The following is a 15782-nucleotide window of genomic DNA, read 5'->3' as shown; positions in this document are numbered from 1 at the left end:
TTTCGCGGGGTTTACACGAGCTCCACCAATCAGATGCATCACTGTGGGATTGTGGGATTGTTTAGGATTGTGGGTAATGAAGTACTTCTCCAAGACATCGCGAATAAAAGGCATTTATCTCAAAACAAGGTTAGTGCCCCATGAACTTTTGGCGGTTATATGAGCATATACAATCGCTTAGTACTGCCGTAGCTGGTTTTAAGTCTACCATGTATGGTTACGTTTTTATGGCTTATACCCTAACTGTCAATGGAGAAATTGTATTGAATTTTTACTTCCGGCACCGGCTGTGGGCAGGACTGTTGCTGCGTTCCAGTCCACTTTTAGACACGCACTTGCGAACTTCCCTAAGCACTTCCCCTCGGGGGAATCCCTGCCGCCATTTTGAAGTGCGTTCCACTTCGTGAAGTGGACGAGGGAAGTTTATATGGACAGACCCTCATTCCCTCGATTTTGACCGAGGGAGCGAGTCTGCTTCAAATGTACACTTCAGGCACCTATATGTCCCACAATGCAACACGATTGTGACGTCACCGCATATCTCGTCTAATCACCACCACACAGACAACTCTATGATATATTAATTATAATTTTTTTAAATTTAAAACAACCCAAACACACCTATAAACATTTGGATGCTGCATTAAACAAATTCTTAAAGGGAAAAAAATGTAAATAATAAATCAACTCCACAACTGATTCCAAGTGATCAAGGGCTTAGGACGTTCCAATTCAGCCCATTGCAGTTTCCGCCAGTAGTGGGCACTCGCAATGACGTACATCCGAGTGAACGAGACGAAGGGAAGTTAGCAAGTGAAGGGCATGACAATTTTGGACTGGAACGCAGCCTGTGATGCTCTATTGCCTAAAACCAAGCGTGCCGCACAAGCCCTGAAAAGTGAAGCCAAAACGTCTCGATCGCCCCCCGGTGACTGGTCCTAGTATAGGTCGTAAGCCCCGCCTCCCCGTGTTATTCAACGGGACGCGAGACCAACTAAACAATTAAATTACACTTCAAATATCTTTTTCCAAAGGTGGTTTCTTTCATTTGCTGTTGTTTTTATCACGCTGATGTAAGTTCAAGTGTCTGTTTCAAAAATAAGTTGGTTTTTAGTTAGTTACATGATGCGGTGGTGTAACGTCATGATTGACAGCTGTGATTGACAGGTTCTCCGAGCGAAGTAGTCACTGAAGCACCAACGGACATTTTTTCGGGATCTTCGGAGGACTGAGCTGATTGTATTTACTCTATTTTAATAAGCCTCTTGTCGTACTGCAATCATTTTTTTAAAAAGTGTGCAGAATGCACTTTCCCTGCGAGGGTGAGGGCGGAGCGTTGATTTCGCGGCTTTACTTCCTGCTCACTACTGCGCAGGTCTGGTCCCGAAATCGCTACTGCGCAGACTCAAGTTCCAATATGTCAGCGCCATATCGGGACTCTGGCGGCTTCAGTTCTCATCAATGGAAGAGAGCGAAGGGGCGTCGTCCATCTTTTTTTACAGTCTATGCCTAAAACCAGAGAATGTCTAATAGGAAGAGAATTGGCACTCTCTGCTTACTTCCGGGTTCTGGATTGGTTGCAGTAACACGTCTCTATCCATGCGGGGGCGCTCGCGAGCGAGTGCAGAATGAATGGAGGTCTATGGCGAAATACCCCTCAAAACCCACTTTTCTCAGGATATAATTTTTTGTCTAGTAATTTGAATGTTGTATTCGAAAGGAGATGCAAAGAAATTACACATTGCTGGGTGTTAGATTTTTTTAGAGTCACTTATTTGGTTTAAAAAGTCTTTTAAAATGTCAATGACGTCAGAATGCTGACGTCATTAGCAGAATGCTAGCGTGTTATGGGCAACAACAACTCAACCTGTAAGAAATAGAAAAGAAATAAGTACTCGTTCATTCAACTTTCGACCTATAACCCATGTTGAACTTGCAAAACCTACAATAAAATCTGAGATTTCTCAACGGCATTTGGGTGAAAGAGACACATTTAGCCGTCTAGCCCCATTGACTCCCATTCAGTCTGCACTCGCTCGCGATCACCTCCAGTGGAATTCTAATGGAACTGCAACCAAAATCAATACAATGGGACTGAATAGGGAGTGCCAAGGCTCTCCGTAGACGGGCTCTGCTAAAACATAGGTACAAAAATAATCAGTGATACATTTGCGACCCATTAAAAATTTTGGTCGCAATGGCATTTCAAAAGGTCGCATAGCGGTCGCAGTGTAGTTCCCTGTCATTGGGTCCTATTGTTCAGTCTCACAATGCTATTGGATCATACATTTGTTTAAGTCCCGCCTTATGACCATGAACTCACACAACACCTCAAGGCTTCCTTTGAACAACATCTCTTTGTTTCAATAGACTGGATTCATCAGATTCAAGTAAGTAAAATGTCTTTTATATATTTTTTGGTTGTTATTGTAATGTCTAGAGCATGTACATATGTAGTTATTGTGTAATAAATTCATCAAATTTAATTTAGAGCTTATTATTGTAACGGAAAGCAGATGATCAGGTCTGCCTTTTTGTTGATTAATCAAATCTAATCAACAAACAAAAGGTACTGATTAACCCCTCAAAACAAAACAACAGTGTTAGCAGATGCTCGGTCAGGTCCCCTGAGTTAATCTCATCAACTCAAGAAGATATTCACACTGAATAGGAAGGACAAAGGACAAAATGTATCACTGATTTATTTTTGCACGACTCTGCATACACACACACAAAACACAGACTCCTTATCATGCCCGACCACTTGCGGTCAAAATGACCTTTTTAAAATGTTTAAAATGTATTTCTTGCTGTGCTTATGATCCTTATACCCGAAATACGATATCTATAAGCTTTATTGATATGTAATCAGTTTCATATGCATGTAATCACGAGAAATCCTGTTTCTTTGTGTTGTTGACTAACAGAATTGTCATTCGCGGTATTGTTTTGTTCAGAAGAACACAGCGGTGTTGAATATTTAGCACAGAATATTAGAGGATGCATTATTTGATTAATACCGTTTATTCCGCCAGTATTAGTTAGAAGAGGCGTGTACCTTTCCAAATGAAAGGACATGACCACAATACGTCCTCCCCGGCGATTGGGTCACGCACGCAAGGGGGCGTGACTTTAGCTCCTTCAAAACACAGCGGGCTCTCTCACCTCACTCTCTCACCTCGCTCTCATCCTTCCTCCTTTTCTCCCGGCGCGACGCTTCCCAGAGGAACATCCCGGAAGGCCTCGGAATAATCATCAGTTATTCGTCCAGAAGGGGTATTTACAAACTCATAAAGTTTACTGTTCGTGGCCAGAACCTAAACTTTATTCGAGTTTGTAAATACCCCTTCTGGACGAATAACTGATGATTAGACCAGTTATAGAACAAGGTAATCTCGATAATTGATAAAATAAATGTACATGCGACTTATGAATTATGACCATGAGTTATGATTAGTAATATTTCCAAAATTCCCTATATCCTTGGGCTAATTCACATTTACCCAGAGTCGTATACGCTACATTATATACTTGTTGCAATTATACAACACTGGGTGAGTGTGGTAGTCAAAATAGCAGGCTTGTTGCAGTGGGCTCAAACAGGTTGTATTCCCTCCACTACACCACTGCCTAAAAGAGTATTTTCTTATACATGGACAGTATACCTGTACATTCTACTTTTTTGTTGTGTTCTGGTCACATTTGACTGATTTAAAAGTTGTATCTCTGAAAATGTAGTTCATATGATCAGACTGACCTAAAATTCCAGAGGATATCAACAGACAATTTAGTTCTGGGAAAGGTGAAAATGTTCATGAATGTGGGGTGTGGATGTAAGTGGGGGTATGCATGTTTTCCTTTTAGTATGATAATTAGAGAGCATAACAAGCAGTATTGTTATGTCAAGGCAGTATTGTTTGACTAAATGGCTGGTGATTGGGATGAATGTTCCATTTAGCATGATAAGTAGACAGCATAGGCTATGCCATTTACATTTAGGGCATTTAGCAGACAGCAACAGGTTAGAAAGAAACTTACAATAAACAGACAGACAGTATTGTCTGCCTGGAAAACATTTCTACCCTGAGCACTTGGTCCACAAACCTATTACTTCAGGTTATGTACTACAATATAAAAAGCATATTTATACATGTTAATTAATTGTTGTTTTATTTTCAGAATGCCACCAGCAAGGAGTGAGCCGCGATACAGTGTGCAGGATGTGATTGAATCCATCCAAAATGGTGACAGTGAATTTGAGATGGACCTCAATGACACGGATGAGAATGACGAAGACTCAGATGAAGATGTCTGTCAACAAGTGGACAAAGGAAACCAACCACCCATGGACATTCCAGCTGATAATTACGTGGACATTGAGCCAAAAACAAACAAACACACCATGCCCCGTGACAGGTATCGCTGGCTGAAAAAAGATTTCATCAGTCCCAACACTGATTTTTCTGGTATGGCTATCACAGGAGATGACATTTCCCTCCACACACCACGGGAATACTTCCAGAAGTTTGTGTCCGAAGACATGATTGAGGCTCTGACACAAAACACAAATGAGTACAGCATTCAGACACATGGAACATCTTTAAACACCACTGTAAAGGAAATTGAAAAAATGTTTGGCATGTACCTGAAGATGGGCCTAGTACAAATGGCTGGAACCCGTATGTATTGGGAGACAGAGACACGGTACTCCCCTGTTGCTGATGTGATGCCACGCAACAGATTCCAATCCCTGTTGACATCATTACACTTTGTAAACAACCTGACAGTATCTGAGACGGAAAAGAAAGACAAACTATGGAAACTCAGACCATGGCTTGACTCATTCAGAGAGAAATGCCTGCAGGTGGTACCAGAAGAGCACAACTCTGTGGATGAGATGATGATTCCTTTCAAGGGGAGGTTCAGCAGCATCAAGCAATATATGCGAGGCAAGCCAAACCCATGGGGATTCAAAGTGTGGGTGAGAACTGGAATCTCTGGCATGATGTGTGACTTCGATGTCTACCAAGGCAGTGTCAACGGAATACGAGCCAAATCTGAACTTGGATTGTCAGGTGATGTTGTGATGAAACTTGCTTCCACACTTCCAGAAAGTCAGAACTACAAAATCTATGCAGACAACTACTTCACCTGTGTTCCATTAGTAGTAAAGCTCCTTGAACGGGGAATTCATTATGTGGGAACAGCCAGGCAGGTGTGCTTACCCAACTGTAACCTTGAAGATGAGAAGAGTTTGAAGAAAAAGGGGAGAGGAAGCTATGATGTCAGAGTGGAGGGGAATCACAACATCTGTGCTGTCAAATGGTATGACAACAGAGCTGTCACACTTGTGTCCTCGTTTGCTGGACCTGAACCTGTGCAGAAGATTCAACGCTGGGACAACGTCAACAGAGCCTACATTGAAGTTGAGAGGCCTTACGTTGTTGGTGCCTACAACAAGTACATGGGAGGTGTGGATTTGTTGGACTCATTTACAGCCAAATATAAGTTCCCCATCAAATCCCGTCGCTGGTACATGTACATCTTTTGGCACACCATCATCCTCGCTGTGGTCAATGCCTGGCTACTCTACAAGCGGGACTGCAAAGCTCTCAAGATGTCTAACAAAGAGACCATGAACAGGAGACAGTTTCAGGCACAGCTAGCATCCTCTCTCATCCTGGTCAACACAACACATCAAACTCCAAAGAGAGGACGACCATCTCCAGGCAAAGGGAGCCCAGAAACACAGACAGTGACATCAAGTAGCCCTCTGAATACTCATAAGAGACCGTCCAAGAGATGTGCACTCCTTCCATTGGATGTACGCAAGGACCTAGTTGCACATTTCCCAAAGAAGACAGGGAGAGGACGCTGCAGACACTGCAATAAAGGATACACCAACACACAATGCAGCAAGTGTGATGTTCGCCTTTGCTTTTCAGAGGACAAGAACTGTTTTTGGGACTTTCACAACCAATGAAAGTCAGTCATGAAAAGAAAAAAGGGAATGAAGAAGTTGCTAGAAAAAGCTAGAGATTTATCTGTTTAATATTTTTTGTTTTTAATAAATGACTTCATAAAAAATATGACTAATGTGTGATTATTATTCATGTTATGTATGTATACATTATTTATGGGGCCAAGTAAGCAATCAAACCTGCAAATGAACCTTTAGTTGTTCTGAATTGTTGTTCAGACAATCATGCTCCCAACTAAGCCCAATGTTGCAATATTACAACGTTTCTCTAAAAACATACATAAACATTTTTTTTTTGTAAAACTTTTTAATTTCTGCATCAAAGGCCTCCTACAACAACATCTGAAAGGTAAACATTTTTTTTTTTTTAGGTTTTTCTATGTTTGGGTCTTACAGGGTTAAACGGTGTCAAAGTAGGGATTAGTAAGCAATAAGGTACTCGAGGCTAAAGCTGTATTGTGAATAAGTGACGTATTCATGATTTAGCACTAGCCTCGAGAACCTTATTGCTTTTATAAAACGGTTACCACACAATACGAATATTAAAGCCAAAGAAATATGTATCAATGCAACTTTCATAAAGTAAAATCACTAAAAGCCTTCCTTCCGCTGGAAAAAATAGTCCCTAACCGTCAACAGCAACTTATTAACTTACACCATAAGATGGCGGCGCAGATTGTCTTTATCAGTGAGTCTCTCAGTAGCAAAGACTTTTAAATAGAAAGTACTGAAACTTGTTGTGAACACGGACAACTTACAAATGCTTTGACTAGTGCTGTCAGGCACGGGAAACCCCTTAACTGTTAAAAGGACGATCTATCACAACGGACATTAAAATGGATTTTTTTATTATGCAAATAGGACTCACCTGAAGGAAAATGCTATATCTAAATGCAGGTAATAAACTCGCTCACTCGATCTCTCTCACACACAATACAGTAAGCTTCAATGAACAACATCAATGAGAACAAACATAGGTTTACGTTGCTAAGAGTGGTTGCTAAGGGTGTTGTGTAGTGAGTGATACAGAGAACCGTTGGGTGAAGCGGTTATAGCCGTGTTTTATCCAACAGGCCTATATCACGAAAAAATTGAAGACCGGAAGTACGTCTTTTAGTAGGGATACGGCTCTTCCGGTTAGCTCTTTACAATGGCGGAGTCCGATAGATTCCGCTGGACCAAATCTCTCCGCAACCTGCCTGAAGTCACATATGACGATGTGGTTCGGATGGTAAATGAAAACTCTCAAGTGGAAAAGCGTGAAAGCTGAGTTATGGCTGTCTACGTCCTGACGCAGAGCAACCCGGTACACTACAACAACAGCGGTGGGCCTTCGCCAGTTAGGTAAACGTTTCTATGGTAACAGCGAGTTGGACCAATCAGCAGACGTTGCTGCTACGCTTAGGATTGTGGGTAGTGTAGTTTTTTTCATAAGATCGCGGATAAAACATGTTTTTCTTAAAACAATGTTGATTTCATACGAACTTATAGCTTCTACAGGAGCAAAAACCTTCGTTTCACAACCTCATAGCTCGTGGTCATTCTACCTCGGATGGTTTAGACATTATGGCTGATAATCTAAATCCTTATGGAGAAATACTGTTGACCGGAAGTTCTGAATCCCTACTCCGCGTTCCGGAAGCAGGAAGTGTGACATAGGCCTATTGAGTTTGTTGAAGCTCTAACTGCATTCTCCACTAGAAAATCCTCCCAGTGCAAAGTCTGTTATAGTTGCTCCTTTTCCCAGCTAACCTTTGTGCTGGTGATCTGAAGTCGTAATGAAGCACAGTCTCGGTCACCAGCTACTACCATATTTCTACATTTATGCTGTTTTAACTATAGCAGAGAGACAAAACTTGAATGTTTTGTTGACATCCATTACAAAAATATACTATACACGCATAAGTTGTGTCCCAAATGAGGCACTATACACTATACTCGGCTGTCTAGCGCATCAGTTATGAGGTTATTTGGTCAGAGAGCCCGTCCCTATGGAAGTTTGTTTCTGTAATTAAATTGTTTCTGTAAAAAATAATTGCAACTTTTTATCTCACTATTCTCGTTTCTCACAATTGCGAGTTTATATTTCAATTCTGAGGGGAAAAAAGTCAGGATTGTGGGATATAAACTCGCAATTGCAAGAAAAAAATCTGAATTGTGAGTGTATATCTTCCAATTCTGAGTTTTTCTCAGAATTGTGACCTTTATAACTCGCAATTGCAAGTTTATATCTCAATTCTGAAATTTTTCTCAGAATTGTGCCTTTGCCACACAAAAAAATCAGCTCACAATTCAGACTTTTTTCTTTTGCGAGTTATAAAAGCCACAATTCTGAGCTGAATTTCTAGCGGTTAATTAAAGGGATAGTTCACCCCCATGTTGTCATTTACTCACCCTAAAGTGTCTTTCTTCTGCTAAATTTTTTTTAAATTGGTAACCCGAGATTTGACGGTAACCATTGACTTCCACAGTTTTTGTTTTTTCGTGGAAGTCAATGGCTATCATTAACTGTTTAATTACCAACATTCTTTAAAATATCTTTTGTCTTCAACAGTAGTAAGAAATTCAGACCGGTTTGGAACAACTTGAGGGTGCGTAAATGATGACAAAATTTTCATTTTTGGGTGAACTGTCCCTTTAAGTGCATCATCCGGGTATTTAAAGTGCTTTTTTCCCCCTAAACACCAGTCTAAACACACTAATCACTGTTTGTACTACTAAATGGCCTAGAATGGTATGTGTATAAGAACCCACATAGACACAGATTTTCCTAAAAATTGGCCCCTCCTGAAAGTCTTATGAATCATGTTTACATTTATTATCCATGTATTTACGACAAGCACTGGATAAAAGAAACCCAAACAGGATGAAATGACGATAATAACAAACATTGTGTAAACTCCTGAAGAACCACTGAATATTAGATCACACGGTTGACACACACACTTCTCATGAATGTCAGAACACTGACAATGGCAGTACATACATACATATATCACACATATAACTTTGTTGTTGTTGTGTATTGCAGAACGCACACACATATACATACAGGATCAGGGGCCTGTACCATGATGGTAGATGAACAAACTCAGGGTTGCAGGATTAGAGTTGACAAAACCAAACCAGTCTAACCAGGCTTCATTGGTACCATGATCATCAACTCTCTCTGCCAGCTCAGGCTTTATTCTGAGTTTAGGAGTTTAGTGTGACATCAGCAGCGAACAGCCAATCACAGGCTGAGAAACAGTGAAACTGAGATTCACTTCTCTCTTTTGCAGAACATTACGAGATTACAAAAATACATTAAGAATTTAAGCAAATTCATAGCTGTCTATGAAAGGGGACAACTAAAAGAAAAAGCCTTGCTGTAAGTAAAAGTTGTGAAGTTTATACAGTTGATAAAGGTATTGAGAGAACTTTTTAGCTCACGTGTAGTCATTATATTGCTGAATCTATTGATTCTAAAGCATATTTATATTACCTTATATTTATTCATTTAAACTGTGCATACAAATAATTGATAAACTAAAATTGTACGTGTGATCGATTAATACACTCTGCAAAATGCTGGGTTGTTTTAACCCAATTTTGGGTCAAATATGGACAAACCCAAATGTTGGGTTAAAAATGTAATGTAAAAATTTAACCCAATGGCTGGGTTTGTCCATATTTGACCCAAAGTTCGGTTAAAACAACCCAGCATTTTTTAGAGTGTAAGTACATAAATAATATCTAAATCACATACAATTATTATTCTAAATAAGCATTACTAAAAGCATTATTAAAAATCATTTGCTCTGTAGTGATCTTTAATGTGGAGTAGAAACAGGTGGAGTGAGTTTATCGCATCAGACATGTGACACTTTGCTCACAGCTGATTGGTCCATGTTCGGTTTGCAACCTCTCACCTGGAACATCACCTGACCCGGACCAGGTTGGCCATGGAGCGTGAGTTACTATGGCGATGAACACACTAAAAGCCAAACCACTTTCATGGTGCCTTAAACCCAGGGTTGGCGCAAACTAAACTGAAACTCATCTGGCTATCCTCCTAAACCGGCGTCATGGTACAGGCCCGAGGGAAATGAAGCGTGGTTGTATCTCTTACAATGAACTATCATAACAACAACAAAACATAAATATGCTGGAGTCGCGTACAGAACACATGTATTAACAAAAATAGTACAAATAGAGTATTCAAGAAAATACAACAAATGTAACAGAGTTGCACACTAGGGGGATTATTGTAGATCTACATAAAGACATCGAAACATATAGGTTTTAACTGCGTTTTGCTTCATAGAAAATTTAATTGAGTCAATATAAAGCTCAATTTTTTTCTTAAATGATGTAAAACAGGGTATTTTACAGGAAAATTTACATTTGTGATCATGGAATTTTGCCATTAAAAGAAAAAAAATTATTATATAAACCTATATAATAAATGTTTTGGCAGATTGGCCATCAATATTCTTTGTGTTAAAATCACAAACATTTAGCCAGAATATTCTTACAAATGAGCAGTGCTAGAATAAATCAACCACAGTTTCAGGGCAACTGTCGCAAAAAGTTCAATTAAAATCCATGTCCATTTTAATTTCACAAAGTAATGTTTAACTGAGTAAATTCTATGTCTAATTTTGAATGATACCTCCTTAGCTTTGTGTGTTATTAAATATTGATTAGGTATAAGCCAAACCTTTTTCCACACAATATTGTCTGTCAATTGATTCCAGTATGATTTATTTATTATTATTTTTTTTTTATTAACGCTCTTATGGATCTGTTTTGTGAGTTAAAGGAAAAACAAATATTACCTACATTAGCACTTGGGGACCATTGTTGAATATTGATTATTGTTTAATGTCTAAATAGCAGATTTCAGGAGATATTGCATCAAAAACTTTTGTACAGTCCCCTGGTGTTACAGGAATCTTATAATGTGCCAAAAACTCACTGTAAGTGAAAAGAAAACCATTTAAATTAAATAACTGATCCACCAATATGATGCCATTATCAAAACAATATTTCAAAAACAATGATTTGCGTTTATTGTTCCATATATAATACTTATTTGGTGAAAAGTTATGCGTGAAAATCAAGGACCATGATAAAAAGGCAGAACATCACATTAGTGCCTAATCATCAGACAGGTGACAGGTGAGGTCAGAGTCCGCTCTCGAGTGACGTCACGCCGGTGATCGAGGAGCGCGCGGCGGAACGCGGAAGCGCGCGTCAGTCAGTGCACTAAAGTTTCCCGAGGAACAAGGTATGTGGTCTAAACGTGTTATTTGGAAATACTAAAATCATGAAGTAGATTTAGGAAATCGGCTTGCAAATCCTAAAAGAAGGATCTTTCAATGCGGTCCAGAGTTTGTTATTAGCCTATTACATTATTAATTATTAATGCAGTTTCATGCCAGCTGTCTGCTCAACGCGTTCATGTAAGCGGAGTTTGTGTTTCTGGGCTTCTTGACCTCTGAAGTGCTGCTGACAGTCCCTGTGTGGTTCGGGACGGTTTAAGCTTTGTTGAGTAAAGACACACAGCAGAATGTGGGAGAGAGAGAGAGAGAGAGAGAGTTGTTGTTTGCCCAGGGCGTTTTCCAGCAGAGATGAAGTGCTCCCTCTGTCCCGGATGTGGAGAACATGGAGTGCGCAGTTTCGAGGAAGTAAAGGAATCATGACTGATCTTACGCAAACTAAAGATGACTAATACGAATTAACAAAGTAACATGTATTTTTGAATTTATTTAATTATTAGTGCATTTGAAACTTATTTTACATAGCAAAACAATTAAGAAAATTAATGTTTTACATCTTCTTTTTCTTATTTCCCATTGCTTTTTTTTTTTTTTTTTAAACTGGGAGATTAGCAGGATTCCTCTTATCATAATTAAACTGTACATGGTGACCCTGAGTTGCAAATTAAATTAACAAATAACAAAACACAACGGCAAAATATAAAATGGAAAGGGCAGTCGGCAGTTTAATTACGGAGCCCCGCACATGAAATAAAATAGTTGGCTAAATTGTGCGCATGATTTACTAATTTGTTCCCTCAAATTAAAAATCCGGTGCACGATTTACTATTACATTCCCTTGATTTGCTATATCGTGCGCACGATTTATAAATCGAAGGAACAAATTAGTAAATGGTCCACACTATTTAGCAAATCAAGGGAACAAATTAGTAAATCGTGCATGCGATTTTTCTTGCATGTCATTTGTGGGTCAATATGTAATCAAAATTGACAAATCGTAGAATGTAATATTGCAGTGTTTATTATAGCCTAAATGAGTTATCGGTGCGCATTATTTTAATGAATGTGCCTGGTAATCTTGAATCAGAATAACTTCTCCTCCCTCTTGCAGAAGCATGTCTTCTCTGATGACGTGTTTACTGGCGCGAGGGCGGGGCAACCTGTCACTCACATGAGATCCACCAATAGCAAACCACAACCATCCAATCTGTTCCTCACAGACAAACTCAAGCCCCGCCCACATTATTTATTGTGTCAGAAGCCGTTTCATATGTCACTGTAGGGAGGAAAAGATTATCTGTACTTCCATCCATATTATGCTAAGAGAAAGCATATTGACTAGACAGATACAGTCCATGGTGACACTGACACAGTTCCTCGTGTGCATTGCATTGAGGCATACATTTCATTTGCACTTCAGGGCAACTATAGTAATAAGCTTTACATCAAACACAGAGTTGCAAACAGTTCTGTATAACACTAGTGTAAGTGTACAGTACTAACATCGTTTGACGGGAGTTTCACTGCCTCCTCTTACAAAGATAGGAAACAAGCCAATCTCTGATTAATTAACTCTCTTTTTGTAACTGATATATTGAATAATAATATTTCCTATACAAAATTTTAAATAGTGTTTATCTGAACTTGATTAAAAACTGCTTGTACCTTTACATCCAATCACCTTTATTCAGTGCTTTATAGTTTTGGAGTGAAAGTGGCAAATCTAGTGTTGGCTATACGTGCATAAATGAAGTATTGAAGGTTCACGTTTAAAGTCTGTCTTTCTTTTATTTGTTGCAGATCAGTTGGAAGAGACAAACATGTGGCCGAATCAAGGTGATTTTTGGTTTTACTTTTTCTCTGAATGCATTCATTAAAGTCTCCCTGTAGTCAATAATTGTATCCCTTAAAACTCATCTTTGATCACCAAAAATTATATATTTAAATGTTTTTTTCCTTGGAAAACATTCTTCATGCCTTAAAATATCTCGAATGTAACTCGACACCCTTGCCTTATTTAGTATACGTGGTTCTATGAATATGCAAATGAGCCCCGCCTCCACTCACTCACTCAGCTCAGAGATCCACTGGTTGACGATCACGCGTTGATCTGATTGGTTACAAGGTAGTTTGTGACGTCAGAAACACCAGCGATTTCAAAGCGTGTTTTTGAGACTGTCTTTGGTTCACTGCAGTTTTGGGACAGTTACTACATTTTAGTTACTACAAATAGTCGTGACTAGCTAGTTACTTTCTCCAATGACGCATCATACTAATGGTTAAGTAACGAGTTACAGAAATGTACCCCTGTTTAGTTCCTGTCTCTATGAAGCCCCTCCTTCTGAAAAGCACACTGTGCTCTGATTGGTCAGCTGGAGCAGTGTGTTGTGATTGGTCGAGCGCTTCGAGTGTGTTTGGGAAATGTCCCGCCCCTTACCATAACCGCCAGTTTAACACACTACTAACTAACTCAACCAGGCCCCGCCCCTTTATACTGCGCATTAATTATTTAAATGAGGAATATTGTGACATGTTCGTTCCCGCATAAGCACAACGTTTTGTGTGCGCTGATTTACTGACAGAGAGCAGAAAACCAACATTTAGAAACCGATAAATTCATATTTTTTAAAAGTTTTAAGCACATTTTTAAATACATTTTTTAATTTTTATTTAATTTTGTTCGATAAGGTATTTTGGTTCGCGTTCTGGGTCGCCACTTGATTTTCAAAGTAAAATCTGGGCCCTAAAGCAAAACCAGTTGATACTAAACGCATTAGCTTTACAGTCCTTTGAAAACTTTAGATTTAAAGAAACCATTTGCTGTTCCATCACTGTTTTACTGTACAGTATTTTCTTTTTTTCTGTAAAACACAATATTGTTTATAGAATGGCGGTTTTGCATGCAGTGAAAGTGGACGGTGATTTTAAATGCCAGTGCAACGTATCATATTGACCACCGTTGTGATACTCTCTTTCTGAGCTTATTCTTTAAAATCATCCATTATCACTGTATGAACAAGCCTGCCTCATCCTCCTGTTGTGTTTCATGGAAGATTCATGTATCGACTGTCAATACTTGCACACTTATCTCATATCTGGCTTGCTGTGATACACAGGACCGCCCAATCCTGCCTTTCCGGGACCTCCAAACCCTGGATATCCAGCCATGCCTATCCCATCACACCCCGGACAGAACCCTGGATATCCAGCCATGCCTATCCCATCACACCCCGGACAGAACCCTGTCTATCCGCCCGGCATGAACCAGCCTCAACAGCCTTTCCCTCCTGGTGCTCCCGGCCCGCATGGCCCGTATCCCGGAGCGGGGCAACCGTACCCCGGCCCGTATCCCGGAGCGGGACAACAATACCCCGGCCCGTATCCCGGAGCTGGGCATCCGTGCCCCATCCCACAGATTGGCGGCCAGCCGGCTGGAATGGGTGTACCTGGTCATAAGAAACACAAAAAGATGAAAAAGATGAAGAAAGGGCATAAAGCTCATAAAGCTAACAAGGAACATAAACATATGAAACATGGCAAGGTAAGAGGCTGAATGCTCAGTGGATATAAATGTTACATGACATTATTACACCAGTGATGTCTAAACTATTCTTCGATAATTTCATGCAAAATATTTTTTGCCAAAATATGATCAATAGCCTCTATATATATATATATATTTATAGTTGCTTTCGTAATTATTCAACCCCCCTTGCAAATCAGATTTATTGGTAAAATTTAGTCTTACTGCAATGAACACATCAAACAAAAGTAATTGAAATAGCCCAACACAACAAATGTTTCAAGTGGTTTCCCAAAATTCAACTGAAAATGCAACTTTTAAATGACTTCTGCAGTCTCAAAACTATTCAACCCCCTGAATAGAGTCCCTCACAACAGCACACATCTGCAAACCAGGTGTCGTCTCAAGCACACCTGATGCGAATAATCAAGGGCTTCATTAGTTGCAGCAGGTGTGCTTGAGCTAGAACACATTAAATATCTGAACTGGCTATAGGTTTGTTGAGCGATTTCTGAGAAACGCTGTTGAAAGTGGATCAGACCGAGCAGCACAACACAGGCCCTGTCCCAAATGGCACTCTCCAGACTTGTGGACCTCCTCAGAGTCCACACTTTGGTGACGTCATGTAGTGCAGACCTATAGGGCCCTTGGCGCGAGTCCACGAGGGCGCATTGAGAGGTATTTTTGGGACGGACTCGATCGTCACGCCGGAAATAACGGTCTGGTTGTTGTTGGACAGGAGAAATCACATTTTTTCTTATCTCCATGTCAACTACACAGCCTAATTTTACACTTCTATATTTTGATATTGTGTATGCCACCTGGGCATTAGACAATAGATACATCATGCTTATTTAAATGATTTATACAGTTGTATATAATAATACATAATATTCCATTTGAACTAAGATTACAATTTTAACACATAATGAAAATGTGCATGAGTTTCAGATGAATTTACAGGTTTCAATATTCATACTGTGTTTACATATGACTCAGTAAAGCCCCGACATTC

General features: G+C 39.6%; 2 protein-coding genes across 2 annotated transcripts in view; both read left to right on the top strand.

The window, feature by feature from the left end:
* Positions 1–2120: 2120 nt before the first annotated feature.
* On the top strand, positions 2121–6076 carry LOC307150271 (piggyBac transposable element-derived protein 3-like). The gene is made up of 2 exons (XM_079857268.1): positions 2121–2390; positions 4180–6076. The coding sequence occupies exon 2, from the start codon at positions 4181–4183 to the stop codon at positions 5981–5983; it is 1803 nt and encodes a 600-aa protein (XP_079713394.1). The 5' UTR covers positions 2121–2390; position 4180; the 3' UTR covers positions 5984–6076.
* Positions 6077–11151: 5075 nt separating this feature from the next.
* Positions 11152–15782, top strand: part of prr13 (proline rich 13) — a 7923-nt gene continuing 3292 nt past the window's right edge. The window contains exons 1-3 of the mRNA XM_079857278.1: positions 11152–11252; positions 13045–13080; positions 14361–14785. Of these exons, the coding sequence (XP_079713404.1) occupies positions 13065–13080; positions 14361–14785 (441 nt within the window). The 5' untranslated portion in view covers positions 11152–11252; positions 13045–13064. The remainder of the gene's footprint in view (positions 11253–13044; positions 13081–14360; positions 14786–15782) is intronic.

Source organism: Squalius cephalus, assembly GCF_949319135.1.
Source record: "Squalius cephalus genome assembly, chromosome: 22".
NCBI classification, from domain to species: domain Eukaryota; kingdom Metazoa; phylum Chordata; class Actinopteri; order Cypriniformes; family Leuciscidae; genus Squalius; species Squalius cephalus.
The sequence above is the reverse complement of the archived record's forward strand: the minus strand, read 5'-3'. Positions and strand labels throughout refer to the sequence as shown.

What these genes read in the sequence shown, in the direction of transcription:
- LOC307150271 (XM_079857268.1), top strand. Translation starts at nt 4,181, where the DNA reads ATGCCACCAGCAAGGAGTGAGCCGCGATACAGTGTGCAGGATGTGATT.